The sequence below is a fragment of the Anoplopoma fimbria genome, chromosome 5 (assembly GCF_027596085.1).
Source record: "Anoplopoma fimbria isolate UVic2021 breed Golden Eagle Sablefish chromosome 5, Afim_UVic_2022, whole genome shotgun sequence".
In the NCBI taxonomy this organism is placed as follows: Eukaryota; Metazoa; Chordata; class Actinopteri; order Perciformes; family Anoplopomatidae; genus Anoplopoma; species Anoplopoma fimbria.
This window is the reverse complement of record NC_072453.1, coordinates 7,624,499-7,651,497: the sequence shown is the minus strand read 5'-3', so window position 1 is coordinate 7,651,497 and position 26,999 is coordinate 7,624,499. Positions and strand designations below refer to the sequence as shown.

Below are 26,999 nucleotides of genomic sequence, written 5' to 3'. Positions count from 1 at the left end.
AAAGGAAGCAACGCTGCCCCCGTGTGGCCAAGAGGGGTCACCACAACACCAGCACCATTCATGTCAACGTGGGATATCTCCAGAACAATGCTAGGACCATTTTATTAGTAAGTCTGGGTTTGTTTTTATCATTTTTTTTATCAGAAAGCTGTTCATCATTCACTTGTGGGCTGTCAGAAGCCTTCAAAACAGTTGTGGAAGATATTTTGAATATTTACTTGAGTAAAATTAGTATTAGCACTCTAAGTATCATCAAAAGGAATCAAAAACGCTCATTATACAGTAAAATGATTCCTGTGAGTGTTCTAGTATTGTATTATTTATTTATTATTACAGATATATTAATGTGTAATCAGTATTTAATGTTGTCGCTGGGCAGGATGGAGGTCATTTTAATTATTTACTTTTTTTTTTAATTATTTTGTTATGTAGTTTAATTTATAGTAAAGCATAAGGTTTCAAGGATTCAAGGATTGTAAGTGTTTCTGGCCCTTATGCAACACAGGGATGCACAATGAAATGCAGTTGTAGACCATTTGCAACACAAGAAATATGACACTGGTGTGATAGCCTTATGTAAAACCTTCACTCGATAAGTAACAACTAGGCTAACTGGAATGTGGAGTAGTAAAAATATTGATATTTCCCTCTGAAATGTGGAGCACAAGTACAAACTATCTTAAAATGGTAATTGTTAAGTTAAGGACATTACCTCAAAATGTCATTCAAGCACAGTAATTGATTAAATTTAAGTATATTCCACCACTGACAATTAATTAAGGCATCTTTCTGACAAACCTGGTCTAATTTATACATCTTCATAAAAAATCATGAAAATAAGAAGAAATGCGTCTTCACAATTTTTTTTTGCATTCTAACCCAAATCAAAAGCTATTTCAGAAAAAAACAAAACGATTTGGCCCAATTAATGAGAAAGTAATCCCTTTTTAAAAAATGTCATCATTCTGTTAAGTATTGCATATTGCATCAAAAACTACAGACAGATGGCTTGTGTTTATTAATGACTTGTCATAGATGCCAGTATATAATTTGAGTTTAGCTGTAAAGTAAATCTATGGTGCAATCCTTCTTATATAACTAGTAATTGAGAGTTTTTTCATTCCATTTTAAGTGAATACATTTTTAAGTTTGACATCAGTTAAGTTAATTATCTCACACACTTGTCATCAAAATCACACATATGGCTTGTTTGGCTGAGCCTTTGCTCTCATGATCCGCTCATTATAATCTCTGTATTGTGCACTTTTAGCTGACACATCACACTAAAACACACGCATTGAAACCAAGCATTTCTCTCTGTATCTTTCGATATGATCATCCTCGCTTGCATACAGCTGCTGATATACTGTACAGTTTCTTATCCACAGTTATTTACAATGAGTTGTTATTCAATATGGCCGACTGTTAAGGGGTCCAACTTTTTTTCTGACTTCTAGTAGCTGTGCTGTAATACATGTTCATATTTTTTATTCACCCTCTGGCTACAAATCCTTTAAAATGTATTGTATTACCAAAAATAAAACCTTTTACAGCCTTAACCTTTGGCCACACGGGCCTCCCCTCTCCTCTCCTCAGTTTCATTCATACTTTCATCACCTTTATTCCTCCTGTCCTCCACTACACAGACATCTTTTCACTGCCGTGGCTTTGCATAACCCCTCAGCCGGCCCACTGCTACGAGGGAGGCGGAAAAGATACTAAAATCGCTGCGGATTATGCTTCTTATGCAAACAGATTTTTGATGAATTTACATAACAGGGAAACAGACTGCGGGGTTAAGGTCAGAGAGGACACACGCTCTGACAAGACCCGGTACGGAAGTGTTTCAGCTCAGCCAGTGGAAGGAAGTGAAGACCGACCCCGAGGGATTAATCCCTGACATTGTAATCAGGGCATTTCATAGAAGAAATAATCCTTTTTTTTCCTCCGCACAAATGTAACCAATACTCATGCAGATTATCACACTGTGGGATATTAGCTGTAACTGGCTTGTGGCTCTTAAATACTTCTAAAATCAGTTTTACTGTCAAGTTCTTGAAAACAACTCACAATCAATGAATTAATCTCCAAAACATTGTGCTCTCTTGTGTTAAAGCGATAAACAGATTTATCGATCAACAGAATTGTCAACTTTTTTTAACAATCAATAATTGTTCAATCCTCATTTATCAAGTAAAAAAGTAAAATATTCGCTGGCTCCTGCTGTTAAAAATTAAAGATGTGCTGCTTTTTCTTGTTGTTATATCATTGTAACTTAAATATCCATAACTTCCAAGTTGTTTTATACTGTACTTAAAATACTTTTTAAGTGTTGAATCAGCTGTATAGAACCACAGTGTATAGGATACCTGTAATTAATTCAAAGTAAACAAAAGAAACAGAAACTCTACCCCGAACCTTTGAACCGACAGTGTCCTATTTCTGCTGTCAGCCGTGGGCTCAGATGGAAGTATCATTTACAATAACATGCCAACACTCAGCTGGAAGCAGGGCTGCATCCCTTTGGCTCATACATGAACCTGATGTCCTCCCATCTCAGTGCTGGCCCCTCCCCGACTGCACAGCAACCCTGGATGCAGCCACGCCTCCTTCATACAACCTCCCAGCATCCCTTCACCCCGGGCAAACCGGTTGGACACACTGAGAGGCAGAGTTCTCCTTGCTGAGGAGGAACTGGACCGATACTGAGAAGAAGAAGAAGAAGAAACAAAAGGAGGACTGAGACCTGTTTGCACTGCAGGTCAGCTGCGAGTCTCTGCTTCAGAGGTCGTCTATGATGCACTTGGCTGATGAAAATAAATTATCAGAGGAAGGTTAGCACAAATATCTACATGGTGACAATTTTTTAATTTAAATTTTCTCATTTAGCTCATGTCAAAATGGTTGTTTTATCTAATTTGAACAGATTGTAATTGTTAGACTTGTCTCATGTTATAAATCTATAAGAATACTTTTTTCTTCATTTTGAAAAGTTTTTTCATAATATCAGAAAATGAAGACACATACACAGTCAGAGTTCAGACATAACACATAGTGTTCTATCCCTCAGCGGGAACAAAAACCACTCAATCTGTATTAATCTTGACTTTCTGGCTCTGGCAAACACCAGCTGATCTGCATCATGTGTCAGAAATTGTAACAACAACAACAACAACTTTTCATAATTCAATTTCCCACTCTGTTTTTTCCTCTTGCAGAAATGAGTTTGGGGGCAGCGTGCATTTTCTTGCGAGGAGGGAAGAATATTGTAAGTACAGCAGCAACAACCTTTTTCCTATTTTTAGTTTTGATGGGAATGTGCTGATGTTGGATGAAAGTTCGATTGATTTTTATAACCCAGATGGTATGGATTTCTTTTTTAGAGCTACAGATTCAAACAGCGAGAATCTGTGCTGCTCTGTACTGTTGCATCCCAGTGATGATTCGCCTGCCAATACGAGCATAATCTACACTTTAATCCACAGTTTAATCTCTGTTACTGTGACGTTTAATTCTGTAGGATAATTCTTTTTCAAGCTATAAAAATAAATAAAACATCCATTTTGTTGATTGTCTGTTGGTTCACTTGATCTAACCGATTGTTTTTCTCTTTGTGCAGTCAAGAGGACTGGCTGATGATGAGATTGAAGGTAAATTAAATTCTCATAATCTACATTGCTGCATAATCTAATGATTTCATCAGTAAATGCAAATTAAACTGTTGTACATTGTATTAATTTACTTGACAATGGCCACACACCCTTAACTTACTATTTTCTCTACGCCTCTGCAGAACTGCGTGATGCATTTAATGAGTTTGACAAAGACAAGGATGGGCTGATCAGCTGTAAGGACCTGGGGAATCTGATGAGGACAATGGGCTACATGCCCACGGAGATGGAGCTGATCGAGCTGAGCCAAAATATCAACATGAACCGTGAGTCCCTGCAGTGAAAAATATACCCAAAAAAAAGATTGAATTGTGTAGGGCTTCACCCACTTAGTCAATTACATGACTAATCAGCCTTTTTTTTGGTCTTAGACTTTAGTCTTTTTTTGTTGATTAGTAATTTTTTTAATTACTTATTTCCAAAAAACTTGTTACTCTGGTAAACAAAAGATTTAAAGTGGTGCTTTTGTGTGACTCTTAGTGGTTTTACAGATCTTTGGATTAAATCAGCTAAACGCTTAGTTGACAAAATTGTGTTAATCGACTAAGGATTTCTTTAATTGAGGACAGTCCTACTTTTTTGACAGCAGAAATTGATAAGAAATTGTACAGCTAGTAGCTCATTTGATTGAAAATTAATACAGAATTGAAGAAACACAAAAGAGCCCACAGAGGTCCTGAATCTCGTCTTGTGATTTTTCCCTGCAGTTGGTGGCAGAGTGGACTTTGATGACTTTGTAGAGCTGATGGCCCCAAAGCTTCTGGCAGAAACAGCTGGGATGATTGGCATGAAGGAGCTCAAAGAATCCTTCAAAGAGGTGAGAGTGAAACATTTCCCCTTAAACTTTCAAAATAAAATGCAGCAGCTTCAATGCCAGATTTGACCAAAGATGCCCATAAATCACCCACTGTGATGCCATAAAGATAACCACTGACCTTACTTTCTTCTGCTTCTGTGGTTTCTCTGGTCAGTTCGACACTGATGGAGACGGAGAGATCACCACAGAGGAGCTTCGGTCTGCCATGACCAAGCTGATGGGAGAGCACATGAGCCGCAGGGAGATAGATGTGATAGTAAAAGAAGCAGACGACAACGGAGACGGCACAGTAGACTTTGAAGGTGTGAACTGGCTCTCAGCTGCATTGACATAAACACCAATAAAATAATAACTGTATCCACAATTTATGAATTCATTTTCTTCTCACTAAACTTATCATCTCTTGCTCTCTGCTGCAGAGTTCGTCAGAATGATGTCCCACGAATGACAGTCGAGGAGGCTGTCAATGAAGAAAGTATCTTTGCACCTCCATGGACATGCGTTAATATTGATGCTGTCTTTTTATAAGGCTTTATAAGGCTTACAGATGAACTTGTAGGCTATATATTAAGAACAAACATGTAATCATTTAGAAATTTGAATAAAGTGCTGTGAAGAAAAGTCAAGCAATGTGAAGTTGTTCTCAGAGAGAATTTTACATCTATGCAAAGATTGATTGATATTTTTTAAGATCACTGAAATTAGTGTGTAAACTATATTGATTTGTTTGATGATATGTATTTTAAATACAGAGTTTTGGATTGTTTTGTTGAATTGGATTGAATTTTGAAATGAATGTATTTATAATGGAAAATAGTTATTCTTAATTGAATTATTCCTTATATTCTTATTACTGAAACATTGTTATCATATAAAGTGAATCAAGCCATTACTATGTGTAAAGCAAATGTACATGTACAGTATTCAGCCTGGACTCATTGTAATGTGTTGGTCTACATAATTCATTTATGGATTGTTTCCAACAAGTTGAATCCTGGTAAGAGGTATTTTCCAGATGTCTAAATAAAAAATCAAAGTATGTAAACTATGCACAAGTGTTTTGGTTTGAATTATTGTGACATGTTTCCTGTGTAAGGACCAGTGAATTCAGCAATTAGTCTGCCAGAATTTTTATTTTATCAGAACAGCTTTACTGCTGACACACAAAGCAAATGTCTTTCTCTATTCAAATGTGGAACACTTATTCAGCATGACTGTAACTCTACTTGCATGCAAAACACGCTGGTTGTATAATAAATCAGCAAAATAATCTATGGATTTCATGTACCAAAGAAGGGATTTGGAAGCCAAAAACATCAGCGCTGCTGCTGCTGTACTGTCTGCTGGTAGTTGAGGATTGAGTAACTTCCCTGATTTGGCTTTGGAAGGACATCGGGATAAAGAGATCTCATATTTCTGACATCATGATACATAACAGATTTGTTTTTCATGCCAAAAAAAGGGCAAAAAGATTTGTCTGAGTCGTTATTTCAATTTGGCAATGCCCAGTAAGTTTTTAACGTTTGGGGAAATTCCGACATTGAGACAAAATCTGAGGAAGAGTTTAAAATGATTTGCTGTTTATTTTTGTTTAAAGGAAAATCCGAAAGCGAAAACATTGTATGTATTAAGACAGAAGCAGAGCAAGTTACTGCTAGTTACATTACATTACAGTCATTTAGCAGACGCTTTTATCCAAAGCAGTAGTATATTACATATCATTCACACACAGATGACAGGGCTACCATGCAAGGTGCCACCATCACTAACATTCATGCAACATCCAGTCCACACCGATGGCAAGCCTTCGGGAGCAACTTGGGGCTAAGTGTCTTGCCCAAGGACACATCGACTGCCGAGGCCGGGTATCGAACCACCGACCCTCTGATTGGAGAACTACCTTGCTCTCCACTACGCCACAGCCGCCCACATAGTTAGCATAGTTGTTGTTTTTCCTCCACTGATACACAGTTAGTATCTGGAATAGAAGCTAGGGCCCATTTTACAAAAACACCAAATTTGTCTAAAATTTGCCCTACACTTTCCATAGCTTTCACTTCCCACCCTGATACAAACCCCTGTGAACATAATCTGTGCTCGTTCTCCAGTACTGTGTCAATACTGACCCAAAGCCAGCACAGCTCAAATTAAACACCTGTGTTTAGAGAATTTAGGGTTGTGGACGGGGACACAGTGCTCCCTCCCAGTCTGGGACACATCAGCCAGACAGATGTTATGCATGACATACGGGGCAGACTTCAAATGGACGGACAGATGGGGCACAAGGGCTTATAGTACCAATTAACAAAAGTGAAGCTGTTCTTGAACACACATCTGTCCAATGGCGCTCCACAGATTGGATACTACGGGGCATGGCTGGGGCAATATGTTTACATTTTTAAAAAAGTAAAAAATAAATTCAATGTTATTTTGTGAAGTAATTTATATTGTTTCATGCTTTATAATGTCATGTACATGTGGGTGTTTTAAAGGGAGGTTCGACTTAAACTCAGGCATGTAGTGTGAAGGGAGGTTGATATGGTCAAAGGAAGAATCAGATGATGTAATGCTCGCTGCCTGGCCTTTGCCCTGATCCTCCCCTGATCCCTCTAACATCCAGCATCGACCTTTATTGCATTAATCCAGAATAATCTCTCCCGCAGTCGCTCTCCGACTCAGTTTGGAGGTAGCCACTCTGCCCAGCAGCTTGTTGTCATGCACTTAATGAGAACTGCGGTTTAACCATTTGCAATCATCTCCTGACATTGATAACCCTCTGCCTTGTCTTTGTTTGCGTGTGTAGATTTGTTTATTTCAATAGTCTTGGTAATCTTTCTGAGAAGTAGTAATATTTACACTCAGGGTATCTGCTGCATGACCACCAGCCCAGCAAGAGTTAAGTTTATCAAAGTCATCTAGTCCTTTCCTGCTTACATTAATCTGTGATTTTTTTTAATAACATTACATATGAACAGATTTACATCATACCAACACCTTTATAATGTTCTAGTTGAACAGGTTTTTCACAAATCACTGAATCCAAATTCACAAACATGTGATTTTAAGGGACTTGTGTTTTTTTATCACGATAATATTATTGAAATGTTAAATCAATACTTATTTATTAAAAGGGTCAAAGATAGAACTGACTTTGACGGCCACATATGTTGTGTGTTGTGCTTTAATGACCCGATTACATTGTTCATTTAGCTCCATCTGATTACATTTCTTTCTGCAAAAAATGTCAACGTTCACTGAAAGTTGTAGTAATACAATGTTATACATGCTTTTAAAAAAGTATATATGTTTTAATATTTTTGATTCCATTCCTTTTCTAGAGAAGTCAACTATATTGATGTGTTCATGCAAAACAAAATAAAAGTGCAGCTTCCTACATTTGAAGGCTACTGACTAGAATCTGAATTCAGTTTCATAACAGATAAAAAAATTAATCCTCCAAGGTTTATAGCCTTCCTCTATGTTATTACATGGCATATTCTACCCTGCTCTCAGCTTCATCAAAACAAGTTGGAAACAGCTTTTTTACCCCACTTATTTGTGTGTGAAAATGTCAAGTAATGCCATTTGCAGATAAAAATAAAAGTCCTCTACCACCGAGTAGATGTGATTAGTCCATCTGTTTTAATAATAACCAGTACTTATTATTCTCACACTAGTGTGTAGGCTAATATTTCAGTTTTAGTGTTTCTTAAATGCAGTTCAATGGAGTTTTCTAACCTGCCAAAAAAATCCAAGTCCCACTGAATATTTTCATATAAGAATGGAAACAAATAATAGAATAAATGTTTCCAAAAATAAACATTTTAAATTTAACATAATTTATCCAACATGATATTTGACTGAAACAAAGCTATTTAAGTAGTCTTTCCGTTGATGCCAATGCATTACAAGCACATACAGTACCAGTCAAAAGTTTGGACACACCTTCTCATTCAACTACTTTGAAGAATATAAAATATAAAACATATTCTGGTTTGTTGAGCATTTGTTTGTTTACCACATAATTCCATATGTGTTCCTTCATAGTTTGGATGTCTTCAATATTAATCTACAATGTAGAAAAAAATAAAAATAAAAATAAAGAAAAACCATTGAATGAGAAGGTGTGTCCAAACGTTTGACTGGTACTGTACTTCGCCACTTTTCTACTGTCCAATCAAAACAAATGATTTAAGAAACGGAAGCCGGAAAGGGACAAACGCGTCCTCCAGTAAGTGTACTCACAGAGGAAATGTGTACGACAACAGAACGCAAGTAGTCTTCTAACTTTATAGTGAAAGGAAAAGCGAAAGTATGACACGTTTACTGATACACACATTGATAAGTGGATGGTGTGTTTTTAGTCTGTATTAGCAGCTAATGTTAGCTGAGTAGCTAGCTCTGCTGTTAGCTGCATGCTTCCCAGCAGTCAGTGCCAGTCACCACTTGTGGTTGTAGAACACGTGTACTGCAAGTTAAAAATGCGTTACAGCCCTTTATTCATAAAACAATATTAGGCTTCAGGCCCACATATTTTCATTGTCTATCTCATTAGATTAGATATTGGGCTAACATATAAAGTTCAGGTTGTAAGCTAACTAACTTCACTAGCTCTTATTTATTAAGTTATGACTCAGTGATCTATCTGTCCACACAGGTCTCCACTGATGTTGACCGGATGTAGAAGCCTTTCTTGGACTTTTTTCTCCCTCACCTATAGAAGACTTTATACCAGGAGGAGTTTGACCTCCCAGGCTGCTCTCTGCTCCTCTGCCTCAACAGTTTCATCCATCCCTCCATCTCTCTTCTCATCATCTCACAGTCACGGCTTCTTTACAAGCAAACAAACGCCGGTCCCCCTACACTCATCCCTTCACTCCTCTCCCACCCGCTGCCTCTCTCTTTCTGCTCACCGTTCAGGCCTGATGGAGCTTAAAGAAGTTCAGCAGGTGTTGGAGCAGCTCGCCCCTCTGTCTCTGGCTGAGTCGTGGGATAATGTCGGCCTACTGGTCGAGCCTAGCAAACCTCGGCCTGTTAAAACCATCCTGCTCACCAACGACCTCACAGACACCGTCATGGACGAAGCAGAGGCCATGAGCTGTGATCTCATCATTTCGTATCACCCGCCGTTGTTCCGCCCAATCAAGCGTCTGGTTCAGAAAGACTGGAAGCAGCGATTGATCATCCGGGCTGTGGAGGCCAGGATGGCGATCTTCTCCCCTCACACTTCGTGGGATAGTGTTAAAGGAGGCGTGAACGACTGGCTGGTCGGGGGACTCGGTAAGATGACGTTCTGATGGAAAATGTCTCACACACACCTACAGGACTTGCATATTTTATAAAGGTATAGGCTAAAATGTTGTGAAACATAACACTGACCCACTGGTCAACTATTCTCACCAAGTGTCCTCCATCTTGTCTCTGGTTTCTATCTCTGATTCTCAGGTAGCGGGCAGGTGTCTGTGCTGAGTCAGGCCCTCGGTGGTGCCTCCCAAAATCACAAACTGGAGTTCACAGTCAAAAGCACGGAGGAACTAAACGGTGTTATGGAGGAACTGAAGGCTTGTGACAGTGAAACGACACTACAACACTCAGTCAGCAGGTCCTGTTCGTGTTTGAGTAGAACTAAGATGTGTCCACGAATAAGCACTTATTGACTAGACTTTAAATGAAGGACCAGTTTGCTGGTTAAACAAGTTTATTAACCTTTTAACTACAAGTTCCATATACTTATCCTAACTGCAGACAATTTCCAAAACGCTTTACATTTATTTTCTGTTATACAAGCACCCTTTACTGTAATTCCTTCATTTCAGTGCAGAACGAAATCAACTGAAACTTTTACGACACAACACAGCAACCTTGAAATCTGTTTTTTTCAAAGTTGTGAAACCTGTGTTTGTGCAATATTTGAGTGTCAGTTGTAATGAAGAAACAGCCACTGCTACAGTATTCACAACATCCAGTCTTTGTTTATTATTCTGGTTCTGATCTTCAAGCTAATTAGCTTGTGAAGGCAATTCTGGAGTTGACTTTCACACCTTGGATATCAAAGCTTCTGGCAAAAGCCTGACACACAGAAACCTTTTCCCAGCTTCATTACCACAAGCTGGTTCCATAACGTTGACTCCTCGTAAAATGCTAAAAATCATGCACTCTGAATGATTGCCTATTATAAGCAAGTGCGAACTTTCTCAAAATACTGAAAAGAACAGAAACTAGTCATCTATGTTAATTTAAACATGGTCAGTAATAATGAAAGGTATACAGAATATATAGATAATAGGTTTAAACATGCAAAAACCCACTGATCACCACTAAGGACCTTTGCACCAGTTAATTATGGTTTATTTCCCCTCACAACAGACCGGACAACAGCGAGGTCCATGTCAGCGTAACCTGCAGTGACTCAGCGCTGACACCGAGTGTCCAGACTCTGCTACGACACAATGCCCCCAGCCTCTCCCTCAGCATCCTGAAGTTTGAAAAGGTACAGCACAAACACTTTACTGTTACATAATGAATTGAAGAACATCAACAGATTCAGTAATTTGAACATTAATTACACAGTTTCTGTTTACTGAAAATGAAATTTGTTGTTTCAGAAACACAAAGAAACAGGGATTTATTTAATAAGGAAACAGAGCTCTATATTGATCCTTTTAAAAAGCTACTCTTTACAAATCACAAAGCCGTTGATGGAAAGTCATAGTATGATAAACTGATATCCTGTTTTATGTGTGGTAGTTACTTCTTTTTTTTTTGACTAACTGCCCACCTTGCCCTCCCTGCAGCCCCCTCTACCCGGCCATGGCCAAGGACGACTAAGTGTTTTGGACCAGCCAGTAACCCTGACAACAGCCATCCAGAAAATGAAGTCCCACTTGGGTTTGAGTCACCTGCGTTTGGCTCTGGGACTTGGGCAGACGCTAGGTAAGGAACTCTTGTACAAACTGAACCCGTGTTATAAGTTAAATAAACATGTACACAATATGAAGGATATGAACCCTTAGCCATTAGACCTGAATGATCTAATGTTTTAAATTTAGCGATCAAAGGTGAAGCTTGTGGAACAAACCAAGAGATCTAAATGTGCTCGTCAGTAAGTCGTTATTCTGGTATTTTTCAGAGTCCTCTGTGTGTACTGTGGCTGTGTGTGCTGGATCTGGGGCCTCTGTACTGAACGGAGTCAAGGCAGACCTCTACATCACAGGTAGACATTTTAAGTAATCTTCATTCAAATCAATGATAAATAACTGATTCTATTTTTTTTTTTAACTGTCAAATTATTTGCTTGACATTGTTATAATCATATCCTTTATTCAGGTGAGATGTCCCACCATGAAGTGCTAGACGCCGTGGCGAAGGGAACTAACGTCCTCCTCAGTGACCATAGCAACAGTGAGCGTGGGTTTCTGGCTGTGTTCAGGGAGAAGCTGGCTGTGCGTCTTCCTGACAGTGTAACCGTGGTGGTGTCGAAGGCTGACAGAGACCCGCTGGAGGTGGTCTGACCGCCTTGGAGCTACAGCTGCACCAGTTAGTCTGGTGGATATATCTTCACTGTTTTGATTGGATGAAATCAAAACTACAAAAGCACCTTCCGCTTTTTCAAATGGAGCGATTGAAATGGATGTGCATGATATGATTGCAACGAGGAAAATAATAAATATTTTCCATGCAGGCTCTTTATGTAACTATCTAGTATCCATAAAATATTATTTAAATATATCTGAGCCTCATGTAATAATGAAAAGTGCTTCCTTTTCCTGTTATTCATTTCCTAAATAAAAACAGGTTCTGGTTGATTATAGAAATGGTCTGTAGGTGTGTTGGGTGAGGCAAAATATCCTCAGCCCACAAAAAGATAAAGCATTTAACCTGAATGCATGGCCCTTTGGCAAGCAGAGGATTTATTTAGGGACAACACACGGTGTGTTTTTAATCCAAGTAATGTATGACATCAAGTGTGCCCTTTGGTGGTGTGGAGAGTGAATTTCAGCATCCACAAATATTCCTTAAAAGGAAGAGTTTTTTGGCATCTGGCTCACAGAAACAGTAATCCCCGTCAGATTAAAAGCCTTGTCGTTCCATCGTAAACATGCCGGAGAAATTTGGACAACCCCCTGTTATGCAGGAAGTGTTCGAACAGCAGGAACGTCTGAGCCAACAACGAACATTTTAAAACAAATGCCTCCTATGGTATCCTCTTTTTTTCAGTAACCTGACCTTAAGGCCTCATTGAGCAAACAAAGTAGCATATCAAACAACTTAGCACATACATGTCAGAGAGCAGGCCTATGGTAATACCTTATGCACTTTGAACAGCACACACCACCTGCCCCCACTCCAGTAATGGTGTTAAAAAGAAAAGCAAACAAACAAGTAACAGTCCTCATCATGGGCCGATACAGAGTCTGGTGGCTGACACACCTGTCAGTTCATAAAAACATTAAGAGCCATCACACACACCTCGCTGCCCCCATCAAGGTAATGACCTCTCTCTCAGTGTGGCGCTCACACCTCCACTTCCCCTCAGACCTCACTAGCTTTTATCTCCTCCAACACACGTATACATACATACATACACAGATGGAGAAAGACAACAGCAACTAGAACAACATTTATACTTCACTCCTGTGAAGTGACTCCAGCTGTCACTCTTTACTCTGACAGAAATGTCTACGAGCAGGTAGATCTGAAAGCATTAAAAGAAGAGTTTAATTATTTTCTTTTCTGAACTATTGATCCTGCTCACATTAAAACTCTCCCATGCAACCACACAGTTTATTCTGTTTGATCGTTTTAGTTGCAAAAGCTCTACTTATGATGTAACAGCAAACCTCTGCTAAAGAGCATTTATGGTCCGTTGGCTTGTCCTCCAAAAAGCACCAGATTACCGTTTTGCATATTAAAGTATTTTTTGAAGATTTATGATTAACGTTACTTCAAGTTTCTTTTGCAGATTACACAACTATTATTTAGCTGAAGACATCTTGAATCATACTGCAACTGGTTTGCAGTCATGAAATAGTGTATTCTCTGAAGCCACTTCACTTTTTGAAACCAAAAACTTTATAAAGTCATGAGAATTAGCTCCCTCTCAACCGGCTACGTCATCAAAAGGCTGCATCAGTAATAATTATTCACTGATATTGTGAATATTGATATAACAACTACAGGAGAGACTCTGCCTCATAATGAGTACTTTAACTTGAGGTACATTTGGTTTATACTTCTCCTTAAGTAGCATTTTGATTGCTACTACTTCCAAAGAGTATTCTCAAATTGTGGTATTACTACATTTACTATAGTGAAGGATCTGATTATCGACCACAACTCATTCTAACTAATTGACTGTGTGGTCCTTCAAACAGAGGTTTGTCTGTGTGGTCCTCATTGTGTGTTTAAACTAGTAATCCTATCTGATCACCAAACTTCCCTCCAGTGATGGCATAATGGGCATTGAATCGATTCATTAAACAGTTTTAGTGTTAAATATTCCAGAAAATGCTATTCCAAAGTTGACTTTAATACCAAGCTCATACCTGAATTGAAGCTTCTAGACGCTCACGTTTGTATTGTGGCCAAATTGTAGCCATCGGCCAAACTGTCTTCCTCTTCCACCTTCATTCGAGGCCCGACTCCCTGCTGAGAGGAAGAAACATGTCGTCAAGTCATCAAACAGCCACAGGGGTCCTGCCAGTAAACTACTAGATTTATATGTATGTGTAAGAGGCATTTGAAATTTGAGGAGCATTACCAAGAATTATTACAGAAAATCTGGAAAGTCGGGTAACAAATTGCAGTTGTCTGTTTTACATCGGACACACTGAAGCTGTCTAAATTCTCTACAAATAACTTATCTTCAATAAAATTGAAGATACATTTGTATAATGGATTCATTAGAGCCAGCTGTCTCTAAAATGCAGTGGTCAGTGGTTTTAACATCACAATGTAAAAAAAAAAGTATTAGAATCCAAATATACTTAAAGTATCAAATGTAAATGTACTATATATATATTTAATGTTTGGCAAGACATCATGTCTTCAAAGTTGGTTTTTTGTTGGTTGCATGTAAAATCCTTATCTGCAAAGTATCTAGTAATAATCAAAATATTTGCCTCTAGTGAGAAAGAATTAGAATTAGTACACAAGAATACTCAACACATAACTAAAAACCTTACTTGAGTAGACGTACTTTTCCTACCTTCTACACAAATCACACTCATTTTCCAACCAGACACCAAAGTAAACCCTAGATGTTGCGAATCACCTCTCTATATGACCCGTGTTGTTTGTGTTTGTCGAGCACGGACAGGAGGGAAGATGAGGGTGTAGTGTGGAGAGAAGGGGAGGCAAATGAATAGCCGTGTTAAAAAAAAGGGGGCCATTTGGCCTCATGTGTGAAGCTCCACACACCTATTTAAGAGAGCAAGTCACCGCTGTGGGCATCAGTACCAAAGGACAGCAGAGGGAAAGGAACGGACACAGAGGTGACAGAGAACCAAACATTTTAAGAAGAGGTCTCCAGTACAACCGAGCACTGATATCACAAATCTGTATACGGAAACTGACAAGGACTCAACATGAGAGTTGAAGGGTGAAATGTTACTGTGCAGCAGCTGAAGAGGACGAGTATAAGAACAAACACAAACTAGGAAGATGCTGAGCGTGGAGATGTACCCCAGTTTGGCTCTGGGACCTCAAAGGATGGGAGACTGCTTTTACAGAGGTGAGACAGAGTGTTTGTGTGTGTGTGTGTGTGTGTGTGTGTGTGTGTGTGTGTGTGTGTGTGTGTGTGTGTGTGTGTGTGTGTGTGTGTGTGTGTGTGTGTGTGTGTGTGTGTGTTTACATGCATGAAAAAGACATGAAGAAATGATTTAATGCTCTTTAACGGTTTCCTTTAAAGTCCAGCATCTTTTTCCAAGATTTGAATGGGCTACTTCTGAAATACTTTGTCAGCCCAAAGAAGTTCTTCATCACAGAGGAATCAAGCTTAATCAGCTTTGTTTTTCACCTCCTCTGGGCGGGGCTTTAAAATGACTTTTTCATCAACTCGTCATAAGATAAATTAGATAGTTAGAATATCTTTCTTCTCCTTCTTTTCTTTTCTTTACACAACTGATATGTACACAACAATAATTTACACGTGTTCGCCTTATTTCAACCACTCATGTAAAGGTTTTTATTTGTCCCATAGACCGGCAGGCATCAGCTCACATGCCGTTGTTCCCTCCCACCTGTGACGTGGCGGGAAAAGTCCTGACCCCGAGGCTTCTGGCCCCTCCACCAGTCCCCAACGACCAAACCACCAAAACTCCCAAAAATGATGTGAAGATGGAGCTGGAGAATGCGTCTTTATGGAAACAGTTCAGCTCTGTGGGCACAGAGATGATCATCACTAAGAAGGGCAGGTGAGAAAACATAGTGCAACGACCTTTGACCCCAGTCTCTCTTTATGTTCACTACTACCATTCAGTTCATGTCCACAACTTCTGTTTCTTACATCTTTTCTGCTCTTTGTCCACTGTCTACTCTTAGACGGATGTTCCCCGGGCTGAGGTTAAAGCTCTCAGGCCTGAACCCGTCTCTCCGTTACATCCTCCTCCTGGACATCGTCCCGGTGGACAACTCCCGCTATCGCTTCCAAGGTGGTGGCTGGCAGGCTGTTGGCGGGGCAGAGGCGAGGCTACCGGACCGGGTTTTCATCCACCCAGACTCGCCTGCCACGGGTGCTCACTGGCAGGGCCGCACCATCTCGTTTCACTACGCCAAGCTCACCAACAACACACTGGACTCACAGGGACATGTGAGTACTCCACACTGGCTGATCCGACACAAATACAGTGCCCAACCCTCCACTGGTGGATTTGATCTTCATGGTGGATTTTGGGTCAACATCTTTTCTTTTAATTCCAGATAATCCTGCACTCGCTGCATCGCTACCAGCCCAGAATTCATGTGATTGAAGCCAGAGACGTGCTGAGATGGGGCGGAGGGCAACACTCCTTCGTTTTCCCTGAAACCCAGTTTCTCACAGTCACCGCCTACCAGAATAACAAGGTACCATAATACTACATTTATATATGAAGAAAGGGGATAATTATTCTGCAATAAAAAGAGTGCAGTTCAAGATTAAGAAGAAATTCTATGTACAAATATCTTGAGTAGCAGAGTCACGGTGCCCTGACCATATTTATCTGAGCAATAATAGATAGTATGTCAGAGACTCAATGCAAAATAAAAAACATCAAATGAGAACAAAGAACAGAAGCAGAGGGAAAGCAAACCAACTGCTAAATTGTTTTTTTGTTGTTTTTAGATCACAGAGCTGAAGATCAGCTCCAACCCCTTCGCTAAAGGATTCCGAGATGACGGCATGAACAGCAAAAAGTAATTCACGACATATAACCACATAGAAACACGTAACCGTTGCATACTTAGTGTGGAGGATCTAAATCTAAACTGCCTCTTTTTCCGCAGACAAAGAGATGCAAGACAGAAGCGCAAAACATCTGACATGACAGACACCTTGGATATTGGTGAGTGGGACGCCATTTTGATATAACTCTTACTTCCTGTATTGCCTTGAATTGCCTTGTCCTAAAACACAGCTCCCATCTTTCTCTCTCAGTGAACTGTGATCCATGCGACTCTACGGAGCTGCAGTCCATAACCACCAGTTCAGACCTGCAGGCCCTCGCTCTGGCCTCGCTGCACCAACTTCCCAACCCCTCCTGTGGGTTCGGACCAGAGGGAGCCTCCTATCAGGACACTCTGGTCCCGGAGCATCCTCTAGATCTCGGCCAGGCGTTCATGGCATCGCAGATATCTGATATCGGCATCTCCATGACCAATGGGATGCAGGACACACCAGGAAGTGACGTGGCAAATCGTATGATTGAAAGGTAGGTGTGCAGAAAGAGAGTGTGCACGTTCCTAAATTCATTAAGCAACAAATCTTTTTAACGCAAAGATATTAATCTGTTTTCTTTTTCTCCACCACAGATCAGACACTCTTGGTGAACCAGCTTATGCATCCACCTTCTCCGCTACCGACTCCTCCTCTTTCCCCCCAGCTCCTCTTCCTCAGTCCTCCTCCTCCTTCCCCTCCCTCCCTGCCCCTGACTCTTCAGATACGTCCAATCATCAGCCTATCGACTACCCCCCATTCTCTCCTCCTCCCCCACACTCTCCTCCTCCTCCACCTCCACCTCCACCACTCCCCTACTTCAGCAGACCTCCTTCACCTTCCCCACTCCACCTCCCTCCAACTCCTCCTCTCCTCAGTCATTCCTGTCCACCTCCACCTCCTCCTCCCCGTCTGCCAACACCTATCACACCATCCCACAGTCAATCAGCCCCCATACACCTACAGACACCTCTTTTGCTGCCCCACCTCCAGCATGTCAGTCCGGACTGCAGGACCAGATATCCGTTCACTCTCTGCTCACTGAACCCGGTCTTCCACTGCAGGGTGAACCTATTACCAGCGGAAATAATTCATCCACTGATCAAAGCTCAGCAGCATTTATCTATCCAAATATTCTTCCCGCAAATCCCGATCCTGCTCCAGTTGCCGCTCAGTATCTCCACAACTACAGCCACCATCAGGCTCCCGGCCTGTCGTGCTCTCTACCCGCTCATGGCGCCCCCACATCTTTTTCCTTCCCCTCCGTCCCCCCACACATGCAGAATCTGTCATTTACCAATGTGTCTCCCAACTCTGCCCACCATACCTATCACCTCCCAAATCTCGGCCACCAAGCCCAGGCTTCATCCCTGGCTGCTTCCTTCCCTCCCTCCTCCTTCACCCATCCGTCCTCCTCCCTTCCTCACCACCACCCTCACCCTTCCTTCCAACCCTCTTCCTGCTTGGCTGTCTCCTCTTCTTTCCAGCAGTCTGTCTCCTCAGCTCCATCAATGCCCCAAACAGGGTATCCTCAAAACCTGCCCAATCCCTCCAACTCCTCGTATCCTCCAGTTGAGATAGGTGCCATCCCACAGTTCAATCCTGCTGCCCCCTATCGCCCAGAGATGGTACTGCACCACCCGTCTCTTTTCCCTCAGCTGGATCCATCACTTCCCTCCAGTCATCCCTCCTCCACCCCTCCCCAAGCCCTCTACCCTGCCTTCCCATCCTACCCTCTCCGGCTTTGTCAGGACCCTCACCCATCCCTCTCCATCCCATTCAGGCATCTGTACAGACAACACCAGCATGGACACGCCCACCCCCAGGGGCCCTACCTGGATATGAGCTCAAGAGCTGTGTTTTAAAATATAAAAATATATGTAAAGTTGTAAAAATGTTTTGGCCTAATAGCGCTTTTAGCAATTTCTAGCATCAATTGAAGGAACCCAATGTACTGTGTTGTGTGTGTGTGTTTTCCCAAGGGTTCAGCTGATAAATAGATGAATGAGATTGATCCAAATTTGTAAATAGCTGTTGAAGATTTCCTTTTTCAAATATCCATTCCATTGTGAAAAATAAAACAAATTGAATCCATACTTCCGTCTTTTGTAATTCAATTTTTTTCACTGAAACACTGAACTAAAAGTGACTGTATAGGAATTAGGTTTGTCGTTTTTGATACCATCTAGATCTTTGGATTAGCCGTAAAACAAATCGTAGCAAAAGTTATCTGTTCTGGGAAAAATGCTAATTTGCCATGAAGTTAGTTTAGAAGATTGATACCACTCTCATGTTTGTAGGTGACAAATTAAGCTAGCTCAAGGGGACAATTAGCTTAGCTTAGCATAAACACTGGAAAAGCTAGCAAGATAAATCTTGTTTGCTTTTTTTTTTTACAATAGTGTGTAAAAGTTGTTTTATGGGGCCCCTTACATTCTGGGACCGGCAACCCATAGCCTACTTTACCTTACTACTAGCGATAGGAAGGCAACACATTTTGCTAGCTATTGGTTTGCTAACTTTGGAGTAGTGAAATGTATGATGCGTCAGATTCTGTGATGCAGCTTCCCCATACAGAGAATTGACTACATGAAAAAACAAAACAATGGTTCGTTAAGATATCGATAAATGAGGTTCTTGTGCTTTACCGTAAGTACTGGATCTAGGCTAGCAAACTTTTGACACATGGGAGTCACATATTTGTTACAGGCAGCTGCTATAAATAAAAATAAAAAGTAGTTGCAGTGGAATTATAGCTGAAATTGGTTGGCAGAATAAACCACCAGAGGCAGTGACTTGTCAGGAAACCAGCGGCAAAAACCACAACATGATGTTTTTACACCTCAGTTTTATTACCGAATTCACAAAGGAGATATGGCTCATCAATCTGTGAGTTTTAAAGATGCTGGAGCCAGGCTAGCTGTGCCCCTGTTTCTGGTATTTATGTTAACCTAAGAAACTGCTGCCAGTCCTAGCTTCAAATTGAATGGACATGAAAGTGATATTGATGTTCTCAGCAAGAAAGTGAATAACAGTTTTTCCCAAAATATCAAACTTTTCTTTGAAACTGCAGGGTAACATTTAGTCAAACTGTCAAAATCAGCCGACACAAGCTCTGAACTCTCTCTCTTCTGTTTGATGAAAGAAAAATACCTTGACATACTAGTTACCCCTTTAACCTGCACAAAGAGTGTGTGTTTCTTTATCAAAACTGCTTCAGAAAGAAGTAATCTTTAACCTAGAATCACAGCAGGCCGGATCAACAGTTTCCAATGATTGCATGGATTCAACTGACTCTCCCGTTTTCTCAAGTCGTTGACATATTAAAAAACAACCACGTGGTGAGTAAAACCATTTTGTATAAACGAGAATATCCACTTCCCTACGTCACCCTCATCCACACAAACACAAGCAATGAAGTCAATCAGATTAACAAGTCGGTAATATTTGTGTTGTATAATATCTCTGCCGCATCAAAGTCAAGTAATATTTAGTCAAAAAATACAATGTCTGGACCACAAGGACCTCAATAGTGGGTAAGCCTCCTGCCATGTGCAGCAGTTAATCATTTCCTCTCCTGACCGCTTTGCTTGGTCTTTTTTGGGAAAATATGTTTAACTCACCCGCCCACCCCCCTCAGAAATGAACTCTCTCTCGAGTGTATGTTATATATCCACTTTTTTCCCTGGGTCTGTTGAAAAATCTTTAATTTATTGTTAGGCATTTACAAATCCTTATTGAAAAAAACCCAGATGCTTTACAACTGTAGCTCTGGGTCACTGTTAAAAAGGCAACATGTATTGTTTTTATCCATAACAAAGTGAGCTTTTAAAGTCCATTTTGTGGAAACCGAGGGAAAACGTTTGTTGGTTGATTCTAAGGGTCAACTTGATGTTTACTTGAATTTAGTCACACATTAACCAGCGAGTAAGTCAAAAGAAGATAAATTTTACTGGTCCACACGAAAAACCCTCAAATCGCACATGCATAGCTGTGCACCATTCAGGTCTTCAGAGAGTCAGTTGGGGAAAGTAGGGTAAGGTGTTTCAATATACTGACTTATTTATTTTGCTTTTTTTTTTGTGAGTTTCAAACGTGAGTGGTAGCTTTGGAGAAGCTTAACAATTCAAATTGTACTGTCTCATTTAGGCTGTTTTGTTTTTGCTTTGTTTAAACACACACAAAAAGATCATTAAATGTTAACTATGCAGTAAGGCTGATAAAGTATATTTGAGCTGACAATATACACCTCAAAACTTTACCTAAAGGAGATTCAAACTTCATTTCAAATCCTTGAGACTCCACCTGCAAGCTGAGTCAGTGACATACAAACACACACATAAAAACTCTTCCTGGAGATGATGATGTCTCGATTGCGTCCCTCACTCCCTCACCTGTTGTCGGTGAGGCTGCTGGGTACTGGGACCTCCAGGACAGTGGCGGTCAGGCAGCCGGACCTTCTCTCTGCGACTCTGGCCTTTGAGGATCCCAGCGCCTTCAGGGTAAAGAGTTGGGGTGAGCTGCTCCGTGCTCTGGGCATCTTCCGCCTCTGTTCCTTCCCTGTGCTTGTCAACAACTGTGGGAAGGTAAGAGTTTGTGAGTTTTATTTTATTATTTGGAGGAAAATGAGATGAATAACACAGATGAGTGAATGGATAAAAAGAATATGTGAGAACAACACATCATAACAGTTTGTGAAATAGTCACAAAAATGCAATATATTTGTCTTGTGATGAGTGACCCCCCAAAAAATCGCCAATTTATGTCTCTTTTCACAAACCAATAGATTTCATTTTGTGACTATTTTATAATCTTCCATGATACTGTGCTGGGGAGGAATGCGAAGACATATCTTCGTCTCTATATTCCCCTAAGCAGGAATGTTGTCAAGGCATTGACTGTGTTGTCTTGTTATGATTCCTTGTTTTACAGTCGTACTGTTGTGTAATGCACATAATGAATGCTTGGAAAATATGTACAAAATAAGAGCTGCGGTGGTGGAAGAAGTATTCCGATTCCTCACTTAAAAGTAAATGTCCTGCACTGCAAAAGTTACTTAAGTAAAAGTATGTCAGTATATAGAGTATTGATCTGCAGATTATTTTTTCTAAATCATAGATTTCTGAATATATTCTAAATTCTGAAAATAAAGAGAAATGCCATCAGAAGGTCTCATATTCCAGAGCGACACCTTCATAATGCTGATGTTTTGTCCAACCAACTGCAACAAATGTTTAATTATTAAAGATAAAATAGAATAGCAGTACATCCACACATTTGTGAAGCTGGAAGCAGTGACATAAATAAGAAATAGAAAGTGGCATGAAATAAAAGGTTACAACTACTTTAAAAATGTATATCTACTTACTGTGGATACATTCTACGACTGCGTCTGTGTCTCGCCATGAATCCTGTCCTCCTCTCCATCACTTTTCTTCTTCTTCTCCTCTTCTTACAGCTGATGTCGGTGGCGCGCACCCTCCTGGGGAGGAGGGGGTTCTCTTTGCTCTTGCGGCCCACCGTGTATGCACAGTTTGTTGCCGGTGAGAATGAGAGTGAGATCTCTCAGTCCATGGAGAAGATGAGCTTGCTGGGACTGAGGCCCATGCTGGCGGTACCAATTGAGGAGGATCTTGGGGAGAGCACCGGGTACGACAAATTGTTAATAACTCAAGTGTGCTCAGGCTTGACAAAACAGAAAACCACAACATATGAAAAACAAACGAAATAAAACAACTAAACATCATTTCACATTGTGAAGCTGATGAAGCTGATTTTGCGCAAAGACAATTAGAGGATAGAAAAAACAGTTGATGCACTGGTTAATCTTAAGTATGCTCCTATTTAGGGCATAACACTGACTAAGCTCACATTGATGTAGTTACACATGTCCTCCTGTGATTTATTGTTCGTGTACCACACTTAATGGTTTTGAAATAAAGAGAACATGGTGTCAAATAATCATATTGTCACAACACCGACCCAAGGCTGGACAAAGGAGGGGAGAAAGTTGTAACTAAGTTATTTTCCATGATTAAGAGGGAAATGATCGCATAGACAAACAAAATACAACAATGTGGTAGGGAACTTGTTGGTAGCCTGCTGTGAATGTGATCTTTTTCACAATGCTTTTGTTGTGACAAAGTCTGGTCATAGCTCTGTGGTTACCTGTTAATTGCTGATAATAGAGTTAATTATATAAATTGATTATTATTGCAAATTCAGGGGTGATTAAGAATGTCTCTCTGTTTGACATATTGCACCTCAGCTAAACTGGACACCAATATTTCCTTTACACTGCTGTTTTGAAAGGGAAATGCTCTTGTGTGTGAAAAAGTGATTTGCTTTTTGTCACCAACAGCGAGAAGAGATATGACGACAACATGGAGGCCATGTTGGAGTGTGTGCGGATATCACACAGCAACGCCTGGAGCAAAGACCCGATGATGCAGCTGAAGATGACAGCTCTGCTCAGCCCGGAGCTGTGTGTAAGGCAACGATTTAATTCAACATTCATAACATTGTTAGGAAATCACTTCTCAAAGCCTTTTTCAATTGAACTGCTACTATCATATTTACTGTAAATTAGATGTTATGCAAGAAATGACCATTTTCAAATATTAAATCTTTCAATAAAGGTGGGGGGCATTTTTATTTAGATTTTCTTTGATCCACCAGTGACTTTTCTGACTATTTTGAACACAAGGAAAACCATTTGGGATATTCCCAGGTTTTCAAGGCCAAACCGTAGCTGAATACAGTTCAAATATGTGGGAAAAAAGATAAGAACACACATTTTAGTGTTTGATGTGTCCAGTTTGTTCTTGGAATTTTGTGTAGACCTTATGTCTTCATTCTCACTGACGAGTCTGAACTGCTTGTGTAAAGGTGAAACTCACAACCCTCATCAACCAACGACCATATGACCTGAATCTTCTAGTCAGAGCTATGGATGGAGAGGTCAGCTGTCTTCCTTTTGCCCAAGTTTAAATATACAAAGATTTTCAGACATGATAAGGTTGATTCTGTTAAATTAAATGTTAAATGACCTCTGACCTTTGTCTGAAACTGCCTCTTTCAGCCAATCAAATTCCCTGGTTTAGATGAACGTGAAGTTGCCCATTTCCTCTGTGGCCTGCAGAGACTCAACAAAATAGCAGAGGTATATGTAAAGGAAATGTACATGGGGAGAACTGCAACAAACTGACATTGTTTTTCTAATTCTGAATTACTACTTTGCATCTTAAACATCTTTATTTTAGAGATCCATTGTGCTTTTTTAGGCAAGCGTGAACAAAGTCAGAGTCCTGGTTGATGCGGAGTACACCTACATGAATCCTGCACTCTCTCTTGTCACCATGGCGATGATGAAGAAGTTCAACAAAGATGGTACCTGGATTTGGAACACATATCAGTGTTACCTCAAGGCAAATATGTTTTTGTTTTTTTACAAATATCAGGAAATTAATTCAAATTGGACTGAATACGGTAGTTAATAAGATTAAGTTTGTTCTTACATTATCAGATGTTCCCCTCTCCGTCTGTGTCTTTCAGGAGTCCAGGTCGCTCCTATTAGAAGCTCTGCGGCTGTCAAACAATGAGAGTTTCTGTCTGGGGGTCAAGTTGGTACGAGGAGCCTATATGGACAAAGAGAGGAAGCTAGCAGATAAGGAGGGTCGCATGGATCCCGTTCATAAGTGCTGGGAGGACACCAATGACAGGTGGAAAAGAGGAAGTGGTCATTACTCACCAGGCATCCCACATAGTGCCAAAACTACATAAAACTGAGTCTAGCACTCGTCTGGGTTTAATCATTTATACCAATGAACATCAACTCAAGAGCATTAGCTGTGTCTGTTGCATTTGTTAAAGCCAGAATGCTGCAGGAATGAGTCATACAACCTGGGAATGAGTAAGCTTTTTTGCAGTTCTAGTTCCCTGGTTTTTTTCAAATGGGTTTTTGCCTGAAATAAGGTCTTAAACACAAGTTTAAGAGATGTTGAGGTTCTGCTCTATGACATAAAATACATCAGTACAGTTTATTTTCTGCAATAACCATAAATTCAATGGGAAAATTATTTTTGCTTTTTGTCGAGGGAACCAGTGTGATGAACTTCCGGGGCTGGCCTACAAAAATACTTCATCTCTGCAGGAGTTTAGTGAATTAACTATGATCATTTCTGATACTGAACTTGATTCCAACACGTTTCTTCTATTAACTTGTGTTTGTGCAGTTACAACGGCTCACTGGATGTGATGCTGGAAGCCATTTCACAGAAACCTGAGCGGTACAGGATCATAGTCGCCACTCACAACGAGGAGTCAGTGAGACGAGCAGCCAAACGGTGAGACCACGTGATAAAAACAATGTGCATAACTTTTTATGGCATGAATTATTTTTTCTGTTTCCTTATTCTGTTAAAGAGGAACACCACCAATTTCACATCATTAAGTAGTTTGAAGCCTACTGTCCATGTTATTATATCAGTGCAGTGCTATATTGGTGGAGTATTCTTTTAATCATCTCATCACCCCTTCAGTTCATCTTGCGACTCCGTTGCAGGACATGATGTAAATATTTTGTGTATGTCATCTTCAGAATGGAAGAGTTGGGGGTTGACAGTGATGGAGGCTCAGTGTGTTTCGGCCAGCTGCTGGGCATGTGTGATCACGTCTCCCTCACACTGGGTGAGCTGTGCCTCAACTGCCATTCTTACATTTACACTTTCTGCAAGAGGTCCTGTGCGTTTTTCAATTACAGCCTGACAAAGGGACTGAACCTGCAGACCTTCAGTTGTAGGCCAGCGGCTCTGACCACCCAATCTGTCTTCATGCAAACTCCGCTAGGTAAGAATTAAATGCTAAAAAACTCTCTCTCCTCTTCCCTGCAGCAAAGGAGGGCTATGCAGTATACAAGTCAGTGCCATATGGCTCAGTGGAAGACACGCTCCCCTACCTGGTGCGTCGGGCTCAGGAGAATCGCACCGTGTTGCAGGGGATTCGCAAAGAGAGGGACCTGCTGAGGAAAGAGCTCTACAGAAGACTGAGCCTGAGGGGAGGCAGCCAATAGGCCACCTGCTCAGAGGGAAAACCCCTTTACACCTCAAATTAATATGTGTCTCTTGTCCAGATTGTATATCGAGATAATCTGATTACATTCACACCCAATATTATTGCTCCAGTGTTCACATTGACATTAATTGAGATCTGATCGCTCTCTCTGAAAGGGCTCGGTAGAACCCACCAGCGCTGCATTATGTATTATCAGCCTCAAGACATCGCCATTGAGGGCCAGAGGGCCCAAAAATGTGACTCTGAAGAAGATCTACACTCGCACACACACAGCGGGATGAGGAGAGGAGACACCGAACGCAGAACTCATATTAATGCCAAGTGTAAAGGGGATCAATGAAGAGGCCTTGGTGCTGAGCCACTGGACACACTTGTGTTAAGGTTCGGAATCAGGAAATGTTGTAGAATAAGAAATCAACATGGGAACAGTTGGCCAATTGAATGTTAAAAATCCATGCACACTTAAATATTTCCTGAGTTGTTATGTTTGCAATAACCAAAGCGCTCATATGAAAGCCTAATCTTCTGTATGCTGATGAAGAATTAAAGTGAATGAAATTAATCCAATGATTATATGACAACCGAGAACAATTAGTGCAACACTGTTTTGTTATGTGTAACGGAAATTTGTTCAAATACATGTATAACTGTTGCTGTCATTACAAACTGTCAATATCTTTATGTTTTATAGTAAATTACGTAAATGTATTAAATAGTTCTTTTCATTTTGCCCGCCGGTGAAACAGTTCTTTTAACTTTTGGTAAAACCACAAAATAAAGGGAAACTGTTAAAGCCTTCAATCCTTTGTTCGCTAACTAAGAGGCTACATCATACAAAACTGTATTTGTATACAAACATGTAATCAAACAACAAAAGCTGTTTTTAGACAGTTTTGAAGCAACAAATAATTAGCAATTAAAAGTACCAAGTTAAAGTCTACATCAATATCTGTCAAAAATACCATCACTTTATCATTAAATCCTTTAAGAAATTTGTCTGAAATGGTCATAATTGGCATATCAACTA

General features: G+C 40.4%; 4 protein-coding genes across 7 annotated transcripts; all 4 read left to right on the top strand.

Moving 5' to 3' along the window:
* The first annotated feature begins 43 nt into the window (after positions 1 to 43).
* Positions 44 to 5,153, top strand: cabp5a (calcium binding protein 5a). Of its 2 annotated transcripts, none has more exons than XM_054598410.1 (8): positions 44 to 107; positions 2,561 to 2,761; positions 3,219 to 3,268; positions 3,620 to 3,650; positions 3,794 to 3,937; positions 4,379 to 4,488; positions 4,643 to 4,790; positions 4,908 to 5,153. In XM_054598410.1, exons 3-8 carry the CDS (start codon positions 3,221 to 3,223, stop codon positions 4,934 to 4,936), a joined length of 510 nt encoding a protein of 169 aa, XP_054454385.1. In that variant the 5' UTR covers positions 44 to 107; positions 2,561 to 2,761; positions 3,219 to 3,220; the 3' UTR covers positions 4,937 to 5,153. The 2 variants fall into 2 exon arrangements, with proteins under 2 accessions (XP_054454385.1, XP_054454384.1); XM_054598409.1 differs by having other exon boundaries at positions 2,561 to 2,834.
* A 3,498-nt stretch (positions 5,154 to 8,651) lies between these two features.
* nif3l1 (NIF3 NGG1 interacting factor 3-like 1 (S. cerevisiae)) lies at positions 8,652 to 12,288 on the top strand. 3 transcript variants are annotated; one of them, XM_054599149.1, is made up of 7 exons: positions 8,652 to 8,719; positions 9,146 to 9,768; positions 9,934 to 10,090; positions 10,855 to 10,978; positions 11,283 to 11,421; positions 11,618 to 11,701; positions 11,815 to 12,288. In XM_054599149.1, the coding sequence occupies exons 2-7, from the start codon at positions 9,156 to 9,158 to the stop codon at positions 11,997 to 11,999; spliced, it is 1,302 nt and encodes a 433-aa protein (XP_054455124.1). In that variant the 5' UTR covers positions 8,652 to 8,719; positions 9,146 to 9,155; the 3' UTR covers positions 12,000 to 12,288. The 3 variants fall into 3 exon arrangements, with proteins under 3 accessions (XP_054455124.1, XP_054455122.1, XP_054455123.1); XM_054599147.1 differs by having other exon boundaries at positions 8,700 to 8,759; XM_054599148.1 differs by lacking the exon at positions 8,652 to 8,719 and adding an exon at positions 8,729 to 8,800.
* Positions 12,289 to 15,150: 2,862 nt separating this feature from the next.
* On the top strand, positions 15,151 to 18,765 carry tbx6 (T-box transcription factor 6). Its single transcript, XM_054599400.1, is given in 9 exon segments — positions 15,151 to 15,220; positions 15,689 to 15,902; positions 16,030 to 16,297; positions 16,408 to 16,551; positions 16,811 to 16,881; positions 16,972 to 17,030; positions 17,123 to 17,396; positions 17,497 to 17,654; positions 17,657 to 18,765. Coding segments are annotated over 9 exon segments (2,367 nt in total).
* A 2,065-nt stretch (positions 18,766 to 20,830) lies between these two features.
* On the top strand, positions 20,831 to 26,893 carry prodh2 (proline dehydrogenase 2). The gene is made up of 11 exons (XM_054598855.1): positions 20,831 to 20,936; positions 21,169 to 21,486; positions 22,359 to 22,549; positions 23,262 to 23,388; positions 23,789 to 23,860; positions 23,982 to 24,062; positions 24,184 to 24,327; positions 24,455 to 24,621; positions 25,135 to 25,245; positions 25,500 to 25,588; positions 25,792 to 26,893. The coding sequence occupies exons 2-11, from the start codon at positions 21,259 to 21,261 to the stop codon at positions 25,968 to 25,970; spliced, it is 1,389 nt and encodes a 462-aa protein (XP_054454830.1). The 5' UTR covers positions 20,831 to 20,936; positions 21,169 to 21,258; the 3' UTR covers positions 25,971 to 26,893.
* Positions 26,894 to 26,999: the final 106 nt, after the last annotated feature.